Here is a 17,481-nt window from a genome sequence, read left to right on the forward strand (position 1 = left end):
TTGCTCATCCTATAAAGAATGAATCATTCTACCCTCACATACAACTTTTCTTATAATACACACACGTGTCTGGCAGGCACAGAGTATACAATAAGGAAAATCAAAAGCAGACAGAAAGACACTCGACCTTCCAAGGAGCAACAAGACAAAGAGCTGACTTTTGAACAGAAACAATCAAAGCATAAAGAGAATGGGTGACATGTCAGAGTGCAAAAAGAAAAGATCTGCCAACCAAGAACTCTATGAAGAGTTCTTTGAATGAGAACACATCCCTCAAAAATGAAAGTAAAATAAAGACGTTTTCACATGCAAAAAATTGAGAGATCATTATCAGCACAGAAAATACTAAAAAGAGAAAGGAAAATCCCAGATATGAAAGAAGGAATGAAGAACACTGTAAAGGGTAAAATATGTGAGTAAATACAAATGTAATGCTAACTGTACAAAACAGTAATAACAATGTCATGTGGGGGGACTTCCCTGGTGGTCCAGTGGTTAAGAATCTGCCTTCCAGTGCAGGGGAAGCAGGTTCGATCTCTGGTTGGGAAACTAAGATCCCACGTGCCGCAGGGCAACTAAGCCCGCGCACCACAACTACTGACCCTGCGCGCCACAACTAGACAGCCAGCATGCCGAAATGAAGAACTCATGTGCTGCAACTAAGGCCCGACGCAGCCAAAAATAAATAAATAAAAAGTCACTCTGCCCTTTAAAAAAGAAAACAAAAACACAAAAACCCCCAAAAAACAATGTCATGTGGGGCTTAAAATATCCAAATAATTAAAATGCATGAAAACAATAATCCAAAAGGTGGGAGGATGCAAATGAAATTTAAATGTTCTAAAGTTCTAGTACTATCAGTGAAATGGTAAAAATAGTAATCTGTATTAGACTAACAAATTAAGAATGCATATTGTAATATGTAGGATAACGACTAAAAGGAGAGTAAAAAATGTTATAACTGATTAATGGAGGATCAAAGGAGAATAATAAAATATACTGATGAGTCCAAAAGAAGTCAAGAAAGGAGAAAAAAACAAAACAGAGAAGTGGGTCAAATAGAAAGCAAAAATATGACAGCTATAACATATATATGTATATGTGTGGGGGGTATATACATATATAATTACATTAAATGTAATTGGACTAAATAGCCCAATTAAAAAGGTTATCAGATCGGATTTTTTAAACTATATGCTGCTAATAAGAGACACACTTGAAAATATTAGTACACAGAAAGGCTAAAAATAAAAGGATGGAAAAAGATATGGCATGCCAGCATTAACTAGAAGATAAGTTGCTGAACTCATGAAGTCTAATATCAAATTTGCAGGTACAAATTGACATAGAATTCAAGATGAGGACATGGACTCTTGAAAAATAAAATTACATCATTAAGACTGGGAATGTACTTTAGTAGGAGTTGAGGCCCAGCATGAATTTTCTCTTTCTCAGAGAAAGTTTCAGTGCCTAAGAGGAATGCGTAAAAGAAGTTCAGGATAGGGTGGTGAGACGAGCCCAGGAACAGATCATAAACAAAACGAAACAAGCATAAATAAAAGTCACAAAGGACTGATGGATGTCCCTGAAAGTCACAGGTAGCTGAAGGGTTTGAGGAACAGACTGGTATGGTCATAGTCACACTAGAAGTAAGATATTACAGCTGAGCTAGATTGGTCCCTATGCTTTTCCAGTCTTGGAATTAAGGTACTAAAGCCCAGTTCCTTTGGCTCTTCTGCCTTGGTACAGATCAAAGGTCAGCAAACTATGGCCTGCTTGGCCTCCCTCAGGGCAAATCTGGCCATGTTCATTCATTTACGTTCCAGTAGCTGCTGTTGCCCTACACTGGCAGAGCTGAGGAACCGCAGTAGAACCTGTATGGCCCGCGAAGCTCAACATTCACCATCTTGCCCTTTACAGAAAGCCTGTGCCCCCTGGCATGGCCCTCCATGGATCACAGGCAGGTAACACTAATTTCCTCCTGTAGGGCATGTGTGTTAATCATACAACATGTATTTATCAAGTATGTACTATATGTGAGGCACTACACGAGGGCCTGAGCATACAAAGATAAACAGGATACAGTAGTCACATCCAGGAAGACAGACAGGTAAACAGCTCTAAGACGACATATATGCACTGCAATAGATACGCTCAAGGAGCTAGCCTACAGGTCAGGACAGGTTCCTTCAAGGAGGCAGGCGGCACCTGGGCTGAACTGCAAGGAATAAGGAGTTAGCCAAGCAGACTTATGTTCTCAAAAGGTCACATCCTAAGTAGTCAGAAGAAAAGACTGGAGGTGAGACAGACTCACGGCAAGGAGACCAGTGGAGAGGCTGATGCAGTATTCCATAAAGGAAGAGATAAGGACCTCAACTAAGGTAGCAATTGTTGGGATGGTGCATTGGAAACAAATGGGAAAGCAATCTACATTAATGGTTCTGAATGGCAGGCAGTGGTTCCCAAACTTGGCTGCACTTTAGAATCACCTGGGGAGCTTTGTAAACTCCTGCCACACAGCTCTCACCAAAGACCAACTGAGTCAGTATCAGGATTTTGTAAAGATTACTGGGTGATTCCAAGGTGCAGCCAGGTACGGGAACTACTACAGCAGGAGGAATGCTGGAGGAGAGGGTTTGAGGAAGAGGAAAGGTTCAGTCTTGAACACGTTAAAGATACCTGTGTCTGGATAAACGTGGATGTCCAGAAGGCAGTGGAGTATGAAGTTCTGGAGCTTCGGGATAATTCATACTAACCATCACCTACTGGCCATTAACAACAAGTCAGAATGGCCAATGTCATGCGTCAGGCACTTGGAAAGTGCTTTTCGTGTATTAATTTAATTAACTCTCCTCATGACCCGGTGAGGTTGGTACTATTGTTATGCCCACTCTACAGATGAGTGTTTTACACACATTACCCAGATCCAACTCTCCCAACAATTCTATGAAACTGGTGGCTGTCATTTTCCCTGTTTTGCAGATAAAGAAAGCAAAGCTCACAGATGTTAAGTAACATGTCCTAAGTCACACAAGTATCAGAGAAAGCATTTGAAGACAGACCTGTCTAACCTCAATGTCTGCTGCAGGTAAAGCCATAGGGGAGGTAAGGCTGGCCAGGAAGACATTCTGGGAAGAGGAGGAGGTGAAGGCAGAAACTTGGAGAATCCCAATATTTGATGCATAGGCAGAGGAGGAAGATTCCATAAAGGATGAGAGAGAGAGGGGAGGAATGCTAGACACAGCAAAAACAAAACAAATAAAACACCCCGTGAGAGTTCAGAGTTCTGAGGACAAAGATTAAGTAAGATAAGCACCAAGGAATAATCCACTGATGGAGCGATGAGGAGGTGGCTGGAGAGGTAGAACTGCAAACTACAGGGTGGTCGCTTTCACTGGAGAAGGTAAATAAGGAACGATTGCAGCCTATTCTTTTAACAGGTCTGACTATTAAAGGAAGGATACAAGAGCAGTTAACTACAGGAAGATACAGGATTGAGAAGTTATTTGTCTTTCCTTTCTGAAAATGAGAGTAATTGAAGCACAGTTGTATCCTAAGGGAAAAAAGCCAGATGACAGGAATAGGTTGAAGACTCAGAAGAGAGACAAGATATTTGATAAGCAAGGTCTTTGAAGAAGCTGCAGCTCTGGATGGGAAGTGGACTTCTTTCCTTGATTTGGGAAGACTGTACATGGGGGTAATAATTAGATGTTAATTAGTTGTTGCCTGATAGCTTTTATCACCTCCATTGTCTGCTTGGTGGGAGAAGAGGACATAATTTATTTTTATTGTGTTTTACAAAACCATTGGTCTGCAACAGGTTGGGAAAAAATTAACTGGTCCTACACCACAATTAGGTTGAGAAGCATTATACTCGACCATAAAAGCTCGAGCATGCCAGAAAAGGCAGGGCAGGGGGACTTCCCTGGTGGTCCAGTGGTTAAGACTCCGCACTCCCGATGCAGGGGGCCCGGGTTCGATCCCTGGTCAGGGAACTAGGTCCCACATGCCGCAACTAAAGATCCCACACGCAGCAACGAAGATCATGCGTGCCACAACTAAGACCCGTGCAGCCAAATAAATAAATACATATTAAAGAAATAAAAAGGAAAGAAAAGGCAGGGCGGGAGTGCAGACAGGTTGCCTGTAAGCAGAGAGGGGTTGCCTGAGTAGATATTGGGACTTGGGATAAAAAGATAACAATGATGTGAACCAGATCTCAAGGATGTGAACCAGCAAGGTCTCAAGGAAGATGGGAGAAGGGCCAGAAATCCCGCAGAGGACAGCAAGGAGGAGAGCTGACAGTGGTTACTCAATCCTGATCAAGTAGTAATAATTTGCTAGAAAGAATAGAAAATTAGGTCCCATTCCTACTGAGTAGATTCTTCATCTGCTTTTCCTAGACAGAACACCCCACCCAGCCAAACGTGGGTCTGCATGAACTGGGTTAACCCTGGCTGAGATCATCAAACAGAATACAGAAATCCCTCCCCAAGTGCAAGTTTTCATCATGCAAAATTATAGCTATAGCACACGTACCTTTTCAGCAACTGTGCGCATATCAGTTCCAGTATATGTAAATTTGGGGTCACTCCTTTTGGGGATAAATTAGAAAAAAAGGGAACTGAGGTTTGGAATATAAAAAGGTATTAAAGCAAAGTAACAGGAATAGCAGTTTTTGCAATGAAACAGCAGAGACAAAGGAAGAGGAGGGAAAGTAAACTGAGGCTAGAGCTGTGCTCATATGTGTGTTAGAAGGACTCTGAGACATATGCTTAAGTGGCGAGTGCATAGTTTTCATGGGCAAAGCTAAAGTCCTATAATCCTGGGTATTAAGGAGGTGAGTTTGACAAGGAGAAACTGCTGTGCTCTGACGTTTAAATAAAGGTAGACCAAAGCTTTCACCGCCTCAAGCATTCAAGCCGCTGTGGATCTCTGAGATCACTGTAGGGTCCACCAGGGGGAGGCAGAAAGCCATTGACAATTTAGATAGAGAAATGGATTAATAGCGGGAAATGTCTCCTCATATGCACATCATCTGCCACAGAGAGCTTTCCCAGGTTCACTTATGATCTTGGCTCCCCCAAACATATTTTTCACATAGGATCATACATATCTCAACTGAAAATCCTCCTACTAGAAAGTAAGGTGGAAAGCAACTTTCAGGGTTGGGGTGGAATTGAAACTGTGTTCTTGAGGGAGCTCCACAGTCATAATGGTAACTTAAAATACAACCTGTACAAAACATTGCGAAAGTTGTGATAATTCTGAGCTAACAATGACAAAGAGATCAAAAGATAGGAGTAAAGAAATATAGTCTTACCTTGGGTCATCATTCAACTAGAGTGGGAAAGAGCAGAAAACATTATTGATCACATTAAGTGTATTAGATGTACATGGATGCAGATAATATGAAAATTAGGTTATGTGTTCCTGTACACCGGCATGAAAGACTGGAGAATTCTTACTTCGGATTGCCAACAAGTAAGCTCTATTTCCTCATCCTCTTTCACCCCTCTGCAATATTTAACGCAGTGGAAACTTGGGATTCTTGGAAACCCTCACCTGTCTTGGGTTATTTGGAACCGAACCCTCAAAATGATTCCTAGAGGGAAGAGCGGAGGCGAGGCTAGGGGCCCTAATCGTGGTCAGCTGCTTCCTGATACACTGATGTCCTCATTATAAAAGATCGGCTTTCTGATCTGACTTGCAGTTTTGGTCAATGGGGTTATAACTCCAGATCTAAAGAAAAGCCACAGCCTACAAGAAAAAGTGAGCCTTCCATCCCTCCCCCCCACTCCCCGAGGCTTAGGAGGATCGCTGGTGGCTTGCGGAAGGGTAAAGAAGCCTTAAGCGACGCGAGGAAACGGGGCCCAGGCGACAGGACCATCCAAAGGATACGTCCAAGGATCTGAGTCAGGAGTGCCTGTGGCCTCCGCAGCCCTGGGCGCTGGCAACACCCAACCAGGGGACACGGTGGGACTGCTCAGCAGGGTTCCGGCCGGGCTTACTGGATGACTTACCTCCCCTATGCACAGCCCCATCACCTCCTCCTTCTCTGTGCTCAGAGCGTGGTTGAGACAAACTAGGAAAGCATCCGACTCCAGATGAACCGCCTGCACCGCCTGCACCACCTGCACCGCCATCTTGATCTGGCCCTGCTCACGTCCGCCTCGGGCCCACTCGGGCCTGGCCAACCGGCTGCTCCGGCGCTTGGGTTCCGTGGGGGCGGGGCCTGGGGCGCGGGGCGGGGCGGGCGGGCGCGCGGGGGCGGAGCTTGGGACGCGGGGGCGGGGCCGGCCCGGCGGCACCTGGGAAACGCCCGCGCCGGTTGGGGCAGGCGTGGCCGTCGGGGCAGAGGGCGGTGGCCGGCCGCGGTCTGGACGTCGGGCCGGGCGCGGGGGGCGGCAGGGAGGCGGCGCTCTCGGGCCGCGGGCGGACGTGGTCTGTGAGGAGCGCCCGGACGGCTGGGCCGGCGCCTCCTGAGCGCCGGCGCCCATTTTGCCCGCCCGCCGAGAAGAGCCGTGCGCGGCCTACACGCTCCGGGGACCTCCCTCAGGCGGCATCGCCGCGCGCGCCGGCCTTTCGAGCCCAAGGGACGCTCTTTTGAAATTCGGTCCTGAGTTAAGGTTTTCTTTTATTTTGTTTTGTTTCCAAGTTAGGGGCCCTGAATTTGGGACCACTCTCTTTCCCTGGACCACTTCCGGTGGCCGGCCCGCGCCCCGTAACTTCGGTTCGGTGACCTCGGCCCGGAATGCCCCTCGGCTCGCCCCGGGCTCACGTCCCGATCCCGGCTTGAGTGGCCCGGGGTGGGTGACCTGAAGTTGTAGCCTCGCTGCTCTCGAGGCGGATAATTAGCCCAAGAAACACTATATTCATGTGAGTAACCTCTTGGCAGAAACAGTGTTATACTGTGTCTGAAAAAGTATCACTCCTAAGCTTGGCGGCTGCTACTTTCTCCAAAGGCTTTAGGTATTTATTTGTTCGATACAGGGAAGGGGAAAGGGGAACTGAAGTTTCTGTTCGAGGTCGGATGTATCGCAGATCGCAGCAGATATGCACAAGTTTCCTCAGCTCGCCTTGTCTCGGTGATATCAGACCTGGTGAAATTATATGTAAAAGTAATTTTCTTTTGAGGTGTGATAAACGTGCAATAGGGGACAGTACACATCTCCCACTCCCGAGGCTAGGAATTACACGCGGATTCTGGGAACGATTCAAAACCAAAGAAAAATCTATGCCGTGCTGCCGCCACAGCCAGTCAGTGCCTCTGTGGGTTTGATCTGCTTCTCTGTTCCATGTGTAGTTGGGAGACAGGCGGACAGGGCAGTACTGGAAAGGGAACATGCCCAGGGTGCTGCTGGAGGAGGTGTTGATGCTTTGCTCTTTTCTCCCAAGTCAGTTCCAACCCCGATCTCCCCACAAATAGGGCCCACGTCCAGTGGAACTATCTGGAACATCCATGCCAGCAACCTCCATTTTTACCTAATGTTTAAGAATCATATTGCACATCCTTCCATGATTAATTTTGATAATGATGAAGCTGGGGCGAAATTTCATGTGTGCAATTACACTGGACCCATCTAATTTTTCTCTTAAGCTTCAATTTTACAGCATATATTGTTTTCAATGGCTATTCGCGGCTAGTATGCCCTGCGCTGATGGTGCAAGTATGGCTGTTGTTATTTTTATGTTTTGTGATGGGACGTCTTGCGTTTATAAGCACTTTTAGGCAGCTTCGAGAAGAAAAACACCTTTTGTCTATGGTTGGTGTTAGTCAATCTCATATCCCACAATGATATTCTCTACCTTTTATAATGCTCATGGCTGCATTTTACAGCTCTAAAGTTTAATTGGAGTAGAAAAAAACTATTAACATTTATGGCAAGCTTATCATGTGCTAGACACTCTACTAAGCATTTGTATACCTTGTATGTGTAAACTGCCCCAATTGGAATCAGCCTCTGCAACTTCCTAGCTGTGTTACCTCATGCAAGTTAGCTAACTTCTCTGTGCCTTACTTCCCTCATCTTTAAGTGGGGGTAATAATAGTATCCATCTAATGGGTGACTGTGAAGATTAAAAGAGTCAATATATAAATAAACATGTAGGAAGTGCTAGGTAAGTGCTGACAGTTACAATTAATCTGTTCTTTAATTCTCATTTGACATCTTAGAAAACTGGAGTGTAGAGAGTGTAACTTATCCGAGGTCACAGAGCTAGTAAGTGGCAAAATCAGCATTCATACACAGGCCGGGCTGACTCCAGGGCTTGGTAACTTCACCCATTGTAAGTAGATGAGTTTATTAATTGACTTCAAATAAAGTAAGTGTATTCAACTGATTCATGTTTAAAAACTGTTCAAACACCTGGAAATTAAACCAAATTATACTTCTTTTAAAAGACAAAATGATTCATTCTGTAAATGAAAAATAATGGTTTTACTTGCATTACCTACCTAAGCAAGCCCTTCTGTGTGGTCTATCCTACTTAAGACATAGTTCACAAACTGCCTTATTAAGAAATATTCTGTCTAGGCCAGTGTGGTCCCTGGCCGTGGCATCAAGGTAACCCCCACGGGGACAATCTTTTTTAGTGCATTCATGGGTAATAAAGGTATATAAACACTTCTCTTTTTTTTGGCCGCGCTGTGCGGCATGCAGGATCTTAGTTCCCCAACCAGGGATCGAACCTGTGCCCCCTGCGTTGGGACCACGGAGTCTTAACCACTGGACCACCAGGGAATTCCCTATAAACACTTTTTTGAATCCATTTGAATTTGCAGCTGGTAGTATTACTTGAGTTGAGTGGAACAGGTTTATGTTCTGTGTTTTGTATTGCACATTGTACCTAAGTTTATCTCGAGGTTTTCAGAGATTCATCTTGGTTCAAGGGGTCCCGAATTTTGTGCACAACTGTCATATGGAGGAGAATGTTCTCTAGTCAAATAAATTTGGGGAATGTTAAAATAAAGTTTCTTTACTGCATACCTTGCCAGAGGTTTTACTGTACTTATGTTCTTTATGATTCTACAAGATTCCCAAACTTATTTGACCAAGGAAAAAGTTAGGGGCAAGTGTTCCAAGGATCACTTTTAGGGAAACTGTATTCCATTCATACAACCTGCGATTTTGTGGCTTTGATCTTAATCCCTCTCACTGAGCCTTGGCTTTTCTCTGCTGAGGCTCTTGATTCGTGCTCACAAGGCAGCTTCTCAGTCCCTTGATCACTGCAGTTGCCTTTCGCTGGGCCTTCACGCTGTCTCTGGTAGCGCATGCAAGTCCAGGGTTGTGTGCTGGCGTTTGTCCCAGGTTCATCCTGCTGATGCCCAGCATGTTGTCCTTCAGGTCACAGCAGCACACCACGCTGCCTTTCTTCTGAGAATATTTTGTAGTGACTCATAGGCCTCTTTGTAGTGATTCTTACTAACTCAGAGCATCCAATTTGTTTGCCCTCTATGCCAGTGGAATTATTTCCTTTTAATGTCGATGTAACCAGTAAAATTTTGCTTTTCATTCAAAACAGATTTAAATGTCAATGTGTCAACGTGTTAGTTGTTGCTAGGACCTATCTGTGAAGTTGAGATGGTGCTAAAACCTTTAACATTTGGTTTCCACTTTGGGGGGGGGCACGTGTTTCTTTTGTACTCAAAATTCAGACTTTAATATATTTTATTTTGACATTAGTATTTACTGGGTTTTGTTTTATCTCTCCTTTCCAAAATCTTGGGGAGAAAGAGAGGCAGAACAATTGTATCTGCTAAATGGAAAAAAATGGCTTTGAACAAAATAATGTATAGCTATATAACAGACCCAGAGGGTCACTCCCTACCCATGCTCATGTGGCCTTTGCCTCCCCTCTCTACTCAGCATACGTATCCATCCACTCACAGGAACACTGTTTGACTAGTATTTGAGGCTTAGGGTGTCCAGTGCTGTATTATTCCTTCCGTTGAGGTGCTTATAACACTGTACTGGGGTGGGGGGGCGCGGACAGGACTTGTGAAATAAGCAGAGTAAAATGCGAAGCAATTTATAATTAGCGGCCAAATCTGAGTTTTAGTTTAGACATAAATGCTACAGTATTCATAAGAGGCAGGAAGTTTTCATCAAGAAGGCAGGCACCTGCCCTCTGTGGTAATAGTACTGAGATAGGCAGAGAGGCCCGGGGAGGAACATTAGGTGAGTGGAAAGTGAGAGCAAGGGTACGGCGCTAGACATGATGAACCTGGTATTGGGGGAAAGTTGGTCTCAAGTACAGTGGTAGTGGTGCTTGCTGGAAATGGTGACAGGTGGGATGCACCAACTGAAGAAGAGGAAGAAGTCCACGATAACTCACAAGTTTTGAGTCCGCAGGATCAGGAGAGGCTGTGTTGCCACTGCGAGAATCAGGATTTGGTTTAGGAGAAGGTGTTCCGCTTTAGGTGAGTTTGAAATGAGGGAGCCCTGTAAGACAAAAGCTACGATGGGCTCAGCGTCAGGTCCACGCAGGGTGCAATGGGCGAGGCAAGTGTGCTGCTCATCAACTATTCACCACAATCAGACCATTTCCTAAGTCTATAGAAGATAGTTTCCACGTACCTTTTAGGGAAGGCAAACCAGCAGTGTTAAGGAAAAACAACAACAACAAATCAGACTCAGATTGTTGTTCTTGAAAAGAAGGCTTGGTTCAGCTCAATTAGTTCTTCTTTCTGGCACCATTCTGTGTTCTGGCATCTCGTTTCCTCTTGACAATCTCATTTGAGGGTTTAACAACCTCCCAAGTTGTGCTGCAGTCCCTCTCTTACCTAAAGGCCGCCTAACGGGAATAGGAGGCCTCTGTTTTTTGGAGCAGATCCCCCAATGCCGTGTCTGCACTCTGTCCAACATAGACACCCAGTGAAAGCACGCTGCGACGCTGTAAGCTGGCTCCAAAAGGTTCATTCCTGTAAAATGCAGCTCAAGCTGTTGTGAGGCCCTGAATGAGACCCAGACCTGGGCAGAGGATCCTTATGGGGTCGGAGCTGAGTCTGCGTTATGGAAAGAGTTTGCCCAGAGGTGTGCTTCCTTTACACCTCCCAAAGGGCAGATGGGCTTTTCTGACCTTCTGACTTGGGAAAACAGAATTTAAACCCACGCGTCTATGGAAAAATGGGCTCCTGTGACATCCTGAAGCATTATTAAAGTGAAACAAGGACCTAGATGGGTGACTATCACTTGCTGTCTCTCAGCTCTGAATCATCATGATCCCCAGGGTCTGTCGCAACGATGCGACCATAAGTATTTTCCCTAAAATGAAAACTCCCTTCTGGAAATGCCTAGCCATTATAAGTAGCCTTTCTAAGCAAACTGATAAATAGGTCGTTTGCCCTTAAAACAAACTTCTAATTTCAATTTAGAAAGCCATGCACATTACATGATTTGACCTTCACAGTCTTACCTTTTAAAATGGAAACTGCTTGGAAGGGGCTTTTACCTGGAGAATATGGCATGCATGTGTCTGTTATACTGCTTTCCTGCCCAAATAAGTGTGCCCTTATGCGCACTCCTGTGCATATTCCGTTGCTCACTGCATTTTGTCAGATGCTGCTTGCTGAATGCAAAGACTGTGAGACCACTGCCCGGCTTCCTGTAGCGCTAGGCCCACATTTCCACGGAACCCCTCACCTAGCAGAATTCTTGAGTGCTTCGCAGTCAGCAGCATCACCCAGGGTTCTGCCTGAGTGTCACTTCAGTGTCTGCCAGGGAGCTTCAGACATCCTCAGTTCTGTTTAGGCTGTGCAGATAGACATAGGTGAGGTTTGCTTCTAGTTGGTGGTTGCTAGTACCAGGTCACCTTGCTCATTGGTGAGTTCATTCCAACCCAAAAAGTCACACCTGTGTCCTGTGCGCGGGTGCTGCAGGCTTAGGTGGAGAAAAGCAGGGCTAGAATTGGAATCCAAAGCCCAGGATGGCAGGAGAGGATGTGGGGGCTCCACCCGATCACCTCTGGGTTCACCAAGAGGGTATCTACCGCGACGAACACCAGCGCACGTGGGTGGCCGTCCTGGAAGAGGTAACTGTTTACATTTTGTTTCTTTCTTTCTTGATTTTTGCTTTCAAGCAACTTGGTTTCTAACCAGTCTCAATATCCTGAAGTCTTTGGTTTTATTTTTGATCGTTTCTTTCCATTAGGAGACGAGTTTCCTAAGGGCACGAGTTCAGCAAGTTCAGGTTCCTTTAGGTGACGCAGCCAGGCCAAGTCACCTTCTCACCTCCCAGCTACCTCTCATGTGGCAACTCTACCCCGAGGAGCGCTACATGGATAACAACTCTCGCTTGTGGCAGATCCAGCATCATTTAATGGTACACATGTTGCTTAATAATTTTTCATTGTACTGGGACTCTTATAACAGAGTACTCTATAAACTTTTCTTTTTCTGACAGGTCAGGGGAGTACAGGAGCTGTTGCTTAAGCTTTTGCCTGATGATTAATCTGGTATGTATTTCTTTTTCTCCCCTGTCCCCACCCCCCTTCTTCTTTTTCACCCTATTCGATTGTGGTGATTTTAATGATCTTTTTTTTCCAGGTGCTGGGATTCTAGGAAGATATGCCCCTCTGTTCTGTTCAGTATATGGCAATCACGTCATCCACCACTGCAGTGCACCCACCTGTGGGCCTGTGGGGAGGGAGTGGGTTGAAAAACTGCTCAAGAACACAGAAGTTTAGGAAGGGTCATGAAGAACACCGAAAGTGGAACTGCAGAGAAAGGGTTATGCAGGCAGAAAGCAAGTCAACAAAAGCACTTAGTTAGGATACGTAACTTGAAATTGACTCCTTTGGAAATTGCCATAGAACCGTTAATGGACATCATCAGCTGGAACTGGGATCTGATGAATCCCACAAAAGTCAGCACCTGCTACAGAACAGATGCCCTGATCACCAAGGACTTGGTACTGATTTAGAGAGAAGAGAGCAGCTCCTAGCAGCATCAACATCTATTTGTCGCTTATTTGCCCTGCAGCAATTCACCTGCCTTTCCTTCTCCCATCCTGTAAATATCCTAGGTTTTGCTCCAGTGTTTCCCATCCCAGTACTGACCTAACTTGGATCTACTAAGAACTTAGGGGGCTCTGAGGAAAAAAAAAAAAAGGGGAGATCATTTGCATTAATGAAATTAGCTACAAAGGCTCCTGGGCCTTTTTCCTTTCTGAAATTGTGTCTTCAAATTTTTAGAAGTTGCTGATCAGAATCGTGGGCACTTAAATTTATTCTCTGGTTACAAATATTTTAAATAAGTTGGTTTCTGTAAGAACTCCAAAAAACGTTTTAGCTGCTTACCTAGCACCTTTCTCAGGAAGTAATAATAGCACCAAATATTGCTGATTCACTACCTGATGAAGATTATTTCCTGAGTTAAAATACTGATGGCAGTTTGTATACATTAAAAGAAGGGTTTTACTTTTTTAAAAATCTTGGGAATAATAGCTATCACGTGTTGAGTCCTTACTGCCTTCCAGGCACTGTTCTATGCACTTTATATACTGTATCACGTTTAATCCTTCCATCAATGCTTTCAGGTAGGTATGATCTCTATTTTACACACAAGTAATAAGGAAAAAGGCTCAAGGAGTTAAAGCATTTATCAAGAGTGGTTCTCTGAGTGACAGAGCCGGGCAGTGGGCCGACTTGTCAGGCTGCAGCGCCGGCTCCTCTAGCCCAACGTTGGTTTACAATAGTCAAGATGAGTTGAAGTCAAGGGGTTTTTTTCCCTATGTAAAGCTATTTATATCTTCCAAGCCAAATGGAATATTATAAAAATACAGTTAATTCATCCTATGAGCAGGAAGAATATTTTTTAGTGTAATTGTTTTCCAGCAATTGTAAGAGCATACTGCTTGTCTCAGAAGAAAATTCCATCGAGGGGCTTTAAAGTCTTTATGTATAAAAGACAAAATAAAAATCATTTTTCTTATTTTAGTTTTCTGGATATGCCGCAGAAGGATCCGTGCCAGAAACAAGCCTGTGAAATACAGAAATGTTTACAAGGTAGTATGTTAAGTGCTTTTCTATATTTTCAACTTTATCTGTGAACTAACCAGAGAACAATTGTTCTTTTTATCAGCAGACTATATTAACTCCTCTCAGAATGTAATATTTCTGTAATTAACTTATCCTAAAGATTTTCCTCACTGTGTCATCAAGGATGGCAGAAAGTAAAAAGTGGTGTGACCTAAGCTTGGGGTTTACAATCCCGGTTGTGCATTTAGAATCACCTGGAGGGCTTCAAACACTTGCCTAGCACAGTTAAATCAGACTCTGGGGGTGGGGTCTGGGCAGGAATCAGTCTAAAAAGCTAACCAGGTGATTTTCATGTGCAGCCAGAGTTGAGAATTACTAAGCTGAGCAAAGTCCTTTTTAAAAAAGACTAGTTTTAAGTGGGTTGGTTAGACTGCACTGTGGCTGACAGCTCACTTTTTAAAAGCAGTCAGGTTGGAAGGGATGGGGGTGAAAATACATTTGGAAGTCAGGCAACTAACTCTTGAAGGCAAAAGTAAATCAGCTAAAGCGTATTTGATGTAAGTGATTTGTCCATTTTGTTTTAAATAAGCCGATAAATTTGACCATATGCTAGGGGATTTTACTTTTTTTTTTTTTTTTTTTGCGGTACGCGGGCCTCTCACTGCTGTGGCCTCCTCCATTGCGGAGCACAGGCTCCGGACGCGCAGGCTCAGCGGCCATGGCTCACGGGCCTAGCTGCTCCGCGGCATGTGGGACCTTCCCAGACCAGGGCCTGAACCTGTGTCCCCTGCATCGGCAGGCGGACTCTCAACCACTGCGCCACCAGGGAAGCCCGGATTTTACTTTTTTAAATCAGCAAATGATTACTAGCAGAACAAACAGAAAAGGCTACAGGGCTATCTGAATTTGAAAGCTGACTTTTTGGATAATTTTTTCCCATTACTAAAGTAATAGATAGAGATGGATGCCCATGAAAATATAGAAAGGGAGGATGGAAAAATGTTCAGAGTTCACCCAAAGACTCACCACCAAAGAAAACCCTTGTTTGTATATTTCCTTTGACTTTTAACTTTCATTCTTGGACTTTTCATTTTATGGTGTAAGCAATCTTTTTAAAATCTTTTAATCTGAAATGTTAATGTACAATAATAATGCCATTTTATTCATCCTTTTCTTCCCTTCCTCCAAATTTAAGAAAAAGGAAGGGGAATTCCCTGGTGGTCCAGGGGTTAGGACTCAGCACTTTCACTGCCGTGGGCCCGGGTTCAAGCCCTGGTCAGGGAACTAAGATCCCGCAAGCCTCGAAGCGTGGCACCCCCGCCAAAAAGAAAAGAATGTTCTTCCCAATTTCTTCTCCCAAATAAATTCTTACCTGATTCTATCTGATTCTTACCTGATTTGAATTAGCAACATACAGCTAAAGGAGAACACAAATCAAGTTAGAACTGGATACACCCCCCTCACTACAATGTGGGTGGATTGAGCTAGAGGGGCCAAGAGTGAGCATTAAGTACTCCCTGGATGACAAGCTCAGCTGTAAGGGCTTTAATCCTTTCACCCATGAGGCCGACATACTGTGGCCCATGTTTATAGACAGGGAAATCAACACGGAAGCTATGTAACTTGTCTAGGGTCACAGAGCTATTAAGGGGCACAGTGATGGTTTGAACCCATTTGGTCTGGGTCCAAACCTGGACTTAGCCACCCAACCATACTCTCTTTCTAATCAGAATTGTCTTTCCTTATCCCAGGCTAACTCCCATACACCCCATTTTAGTACTGGGGGACTCATCACCTGCAGTTGACCTAGGACCTTTAGGTCAAGTCCTCGTTGACTTAGGGTCTATGTATAGCAGGGATCTGCAAATGTTTTATGTAAAGGACCAAACAGGAAATATTTTAGGATTTGGAAGTCAGGAGGTCTTTGGTGTGTGCGTGTGTGTGTGTGTGTGTGTGTGTGTGTGTGTGTGTGTGTTTCCAACCTTTTGCAAAACCCATTCTTAGCTCAGCCGTAAAAAAGAGTGGAATTCAACCCTGAGGCTGCAGTTTGCCAACCCCTAATGCACAGACTTGGTAGGGAAGGTCCAGCAACCACTTTAAACTGAGTGCAAAATAATGTGCATGGTTCCTGCATTTCTCTAATTCACCAAATTAACAAAAGGGGTTAGTGACCAAACACACACACACACACACACACACACACACAAAAGGTTAAAAACCACTGCCCTGGAAAAAGGCATGTAAGGAATCAGCGTTAAAGAAAAGGAAATTATATGTAAAAATACCTTTCGACCACTTTGTACCTCATACTTCCTTATTAACCTGTTGATGGGTCTCTAAATCAGAAAGAATTCAGTGGACTTGGGTACATCCTCTTTCCTCCAGGTCTGTAGATACAATAAAGTGAAAAGGACTGGGAAGCTCAGATCTAAACCTCCCTGTGCCCTAGTCCTATGAGATCATGACTAGGGTCTGTCTATCTGTCTTTCAGCCAACAACTACATGGAATCTAAGTGTCAGGCTGTCATCCAAGAACTGCGTAAGTGTTGTGCTCGATATCCCAAGGGAAGATCTCTCGTCTGTTCAGGATTTGAGAAAGAAGAGGAAGAGAAGCTGACGCTGAAGCCCACATGACAGTAAAGTTCTGCTGAGAAGCAAACTGCTGCCCCACATTGCCACCACGCGGGTTTTATCTATCCTCCTGACTCTTTCTTCAGGCCAGGTAGCAGCAAATATCAAATGAAAAAGTCAACTATAAAAGTTAATATGCCATCTATGCAGAACAAATATAAATATATTAAACAAATAAGTAGAATGTGATAAAACTGAGCTGCTAAAATAAACCTTTTAAGTGAAACTTTTTGGTTTGGTATATGTGATATGTTGACTTATTGTTACCGAAGTCAGATTTGGCTGCTTGCCACTCAAAAGCCAATAGTGGAGAGGCAAGTGTCAGTGGAAGAGGTGCTTTAATCAGAAAACCTGGCATTCTGGGGAGAAGGTGGGTTTGTGTCCAGAGACCAACCCCAAAGATTCTGCTCAGCCGTGACAGTTTTTTTGGTTTTATTAAAAAATTTATTTATTTTTGGCTGCGTTGCGGCGAGCGGGGGCTACTCCTCGTTGCGGTGCGCGGGCTTCTCATTGCGGTGGCTTCTCTTGTTGCGGAGCACGGGCTCTAGGCACAGGGGCTCAGGAGTTGCGGCATGTGGGCTCAGTAGTTGTGGCTTGCAGACTCTATAGCACAGGCTCAGCAGTTGTGGCACATGGGCTTAGTTGCTCCGTGGCATGTGGGATCTTCCCCGACCAGGGCTCAAACCTGTGTCCCCTGCATTGGCAGGCAGATTCTTAACCACTGCCCCACCAGGGAAGCCCCACCATGACAGTTTTTAAAGGGAAAAAGGGGGTAAGAATCTCAGTGAATCGTCAAGGAAGGAGGTTGGATTCTGCATCATTCTCCTTTGCATGCAGACTGGCTGACTTTCTTCAGATGTTTTCTTGCCC

General features: G+C 44.5%; 3 protein-coding genes across 6 annotated transcripts in view; 2 read left to right on the forward strand and 1 right to left on the reverse strand.

Annotated features, from left to right (window-relative positions):
- BRCC3 (BRCA1/BRCA2-containing complex subunit 3) overlaps nucleotides 1–6,197 on the reverse strand; it is a 76,607-nt gene extending 70,410 nt beyond the window's left edge. The window contains exons 1-3 of the mRNA XM_019937465.3: nucleotides 6,024–6,197; nucleotides 5,324–5,340; nucleotides 4,540–4,594 (exon numbers count right to left, since the gene is read on the reverse strand). Of these exons, the coding sequence (XP_019793024.1) occupies nucleotides 4,540–4,594; nucleotides 5,324–5,340; nucleotides 6,024–6,146 (195 nt within the window). The 5' untranslated portion in view covers nucleotides 6,147–6,197. The remainder of the gene's footprint in view (nucleotides 1–4,539; nucleotides 4,595–5,323; nucleotides 5,341–6,023) is intronic.
- Nucleotides 6,198–6,740: 543 nt separating this feature from the next.
- MTCP1 (mature T cell proliferation 1) lies at nucleotides 6,741–13,933 on the forward strand. Its single transcript, XM_004315065.4, has 5 exons — nucleotides 6,741–6,879; nucleotides 11,882–12,033; nucleotides 12,153–12,323; nucleotides 12,405–12,456; nucleotides 12,548–13,933. Exons 2-4 carry the CDS (start codon nucleotides 11,929–11,931, stop codon nucleotides 12,450–12,452), a joined length of 324 nt encoding a protein of 107 aa, XP_004315113.1. The 5' UTR covers nucleotides 6,741–6,879; nucleotides 11,882–11,928; the 3' UTR covers nucleotides 12,453–12,456; nucleotides 12,548–13,933.
- CMC4 (C-X9-C motif containing 4) lies at nucleotides 6,808–16,837 on the forward strand. Of its 4 annotated transcripts, none has more exons than XM_019937463.3 (3): nucleotides 6,808–6,879; nucleotides 13,940–14,007; nucleotides 16,472–16,837. In XM_019937463.3, the coding sequence occupies exons 2-3, from the start codon at nucleotides 13,950–13,952 to the stop codon at nucleotides 16,612–16,614; spliced, it is 201 nt and encodes a 66-aa protein (XP_019793022.1). In that variant the 5' UTR covers nucleotides 6,808–6,879; nucleotides 13,940–13,949; the 3' UTR covers nucleotides 16,615–16,837. The 4 variants fall into 4 exon arrangements, with proteins under 4 accessions (XP_019793022.1, XP_073654865.1, XP_019793023.1 ...); XM_073798764.1 differs by lacking the exon at nucleotides 6,808–6,879 and adding an exon at nucleotides 12,572–12,911; XM_019937464.3 differs by lacking the exon at nucleotides 6,808–6,879 and adding an exon at nucleotides 12,573–13,012.
- Nucleotides 16,838–17,481: the final 644 nt, after the last annotated feature.

This window comes from Tursiops truncatus, chromosome X (assembly GCF_011762595.2).
Source record: "Tursiops truncatus isolate mTurTru1 chromosome X, mTurTru1.mat.Y, whole genome shotgun sequence".
In the NCBI taxonomy this organism is placed as follows: domain Eukaryota; kingdom Metazoa; phylum Chordata; class Mammalia; order Artiodactyla; family Delphinidae; genus Tursiops; species Tursiops truncatus.

What these genes read in the sequence shown, in the direction of transcription:
- CMC4 (XM_019937462.3), top strand. Translation starts at nt 13,899, where the DNA reads ATGTATAAAAGACAAAATAAAAATCATTTTTCTTATTTTAGTTTTCTG. An exon ending in AATACAGAAATGTTTACAAG is followed by an intron (nt 14,008 to 16,471) that starts GTAGTATGTTAA and finishes TCTGTCTTTCAG; the next exon opens with CCAACAACTACATGGAATCT.
- MTCP1 (XM_004315065.4), top strand. Translation starts at nt 11,929, where the DNA reads ATGGCAGGAGAGGATGTGGGGGCTCCACCCGATCACCTCTGGGTTCAC. An exon ending in GGGTGGCCGTCCTGGAAGAG is followed by an intron (nt 12,034 to 12,152) that starts GTAACTGTTTAC and finishes TCTTTCCATTAG; the next exon opens with GAGACGAGTTTCCTAAGGGC. An exon ending in AGATCCAGCATCATTTAATG is followed by an intron (nt 12,324 to 12,404) that starts GTACACATGTTG and finishes TTTTTCTGACAG; the next exon opens with GTCAGGGGAGTACAGGAGCT.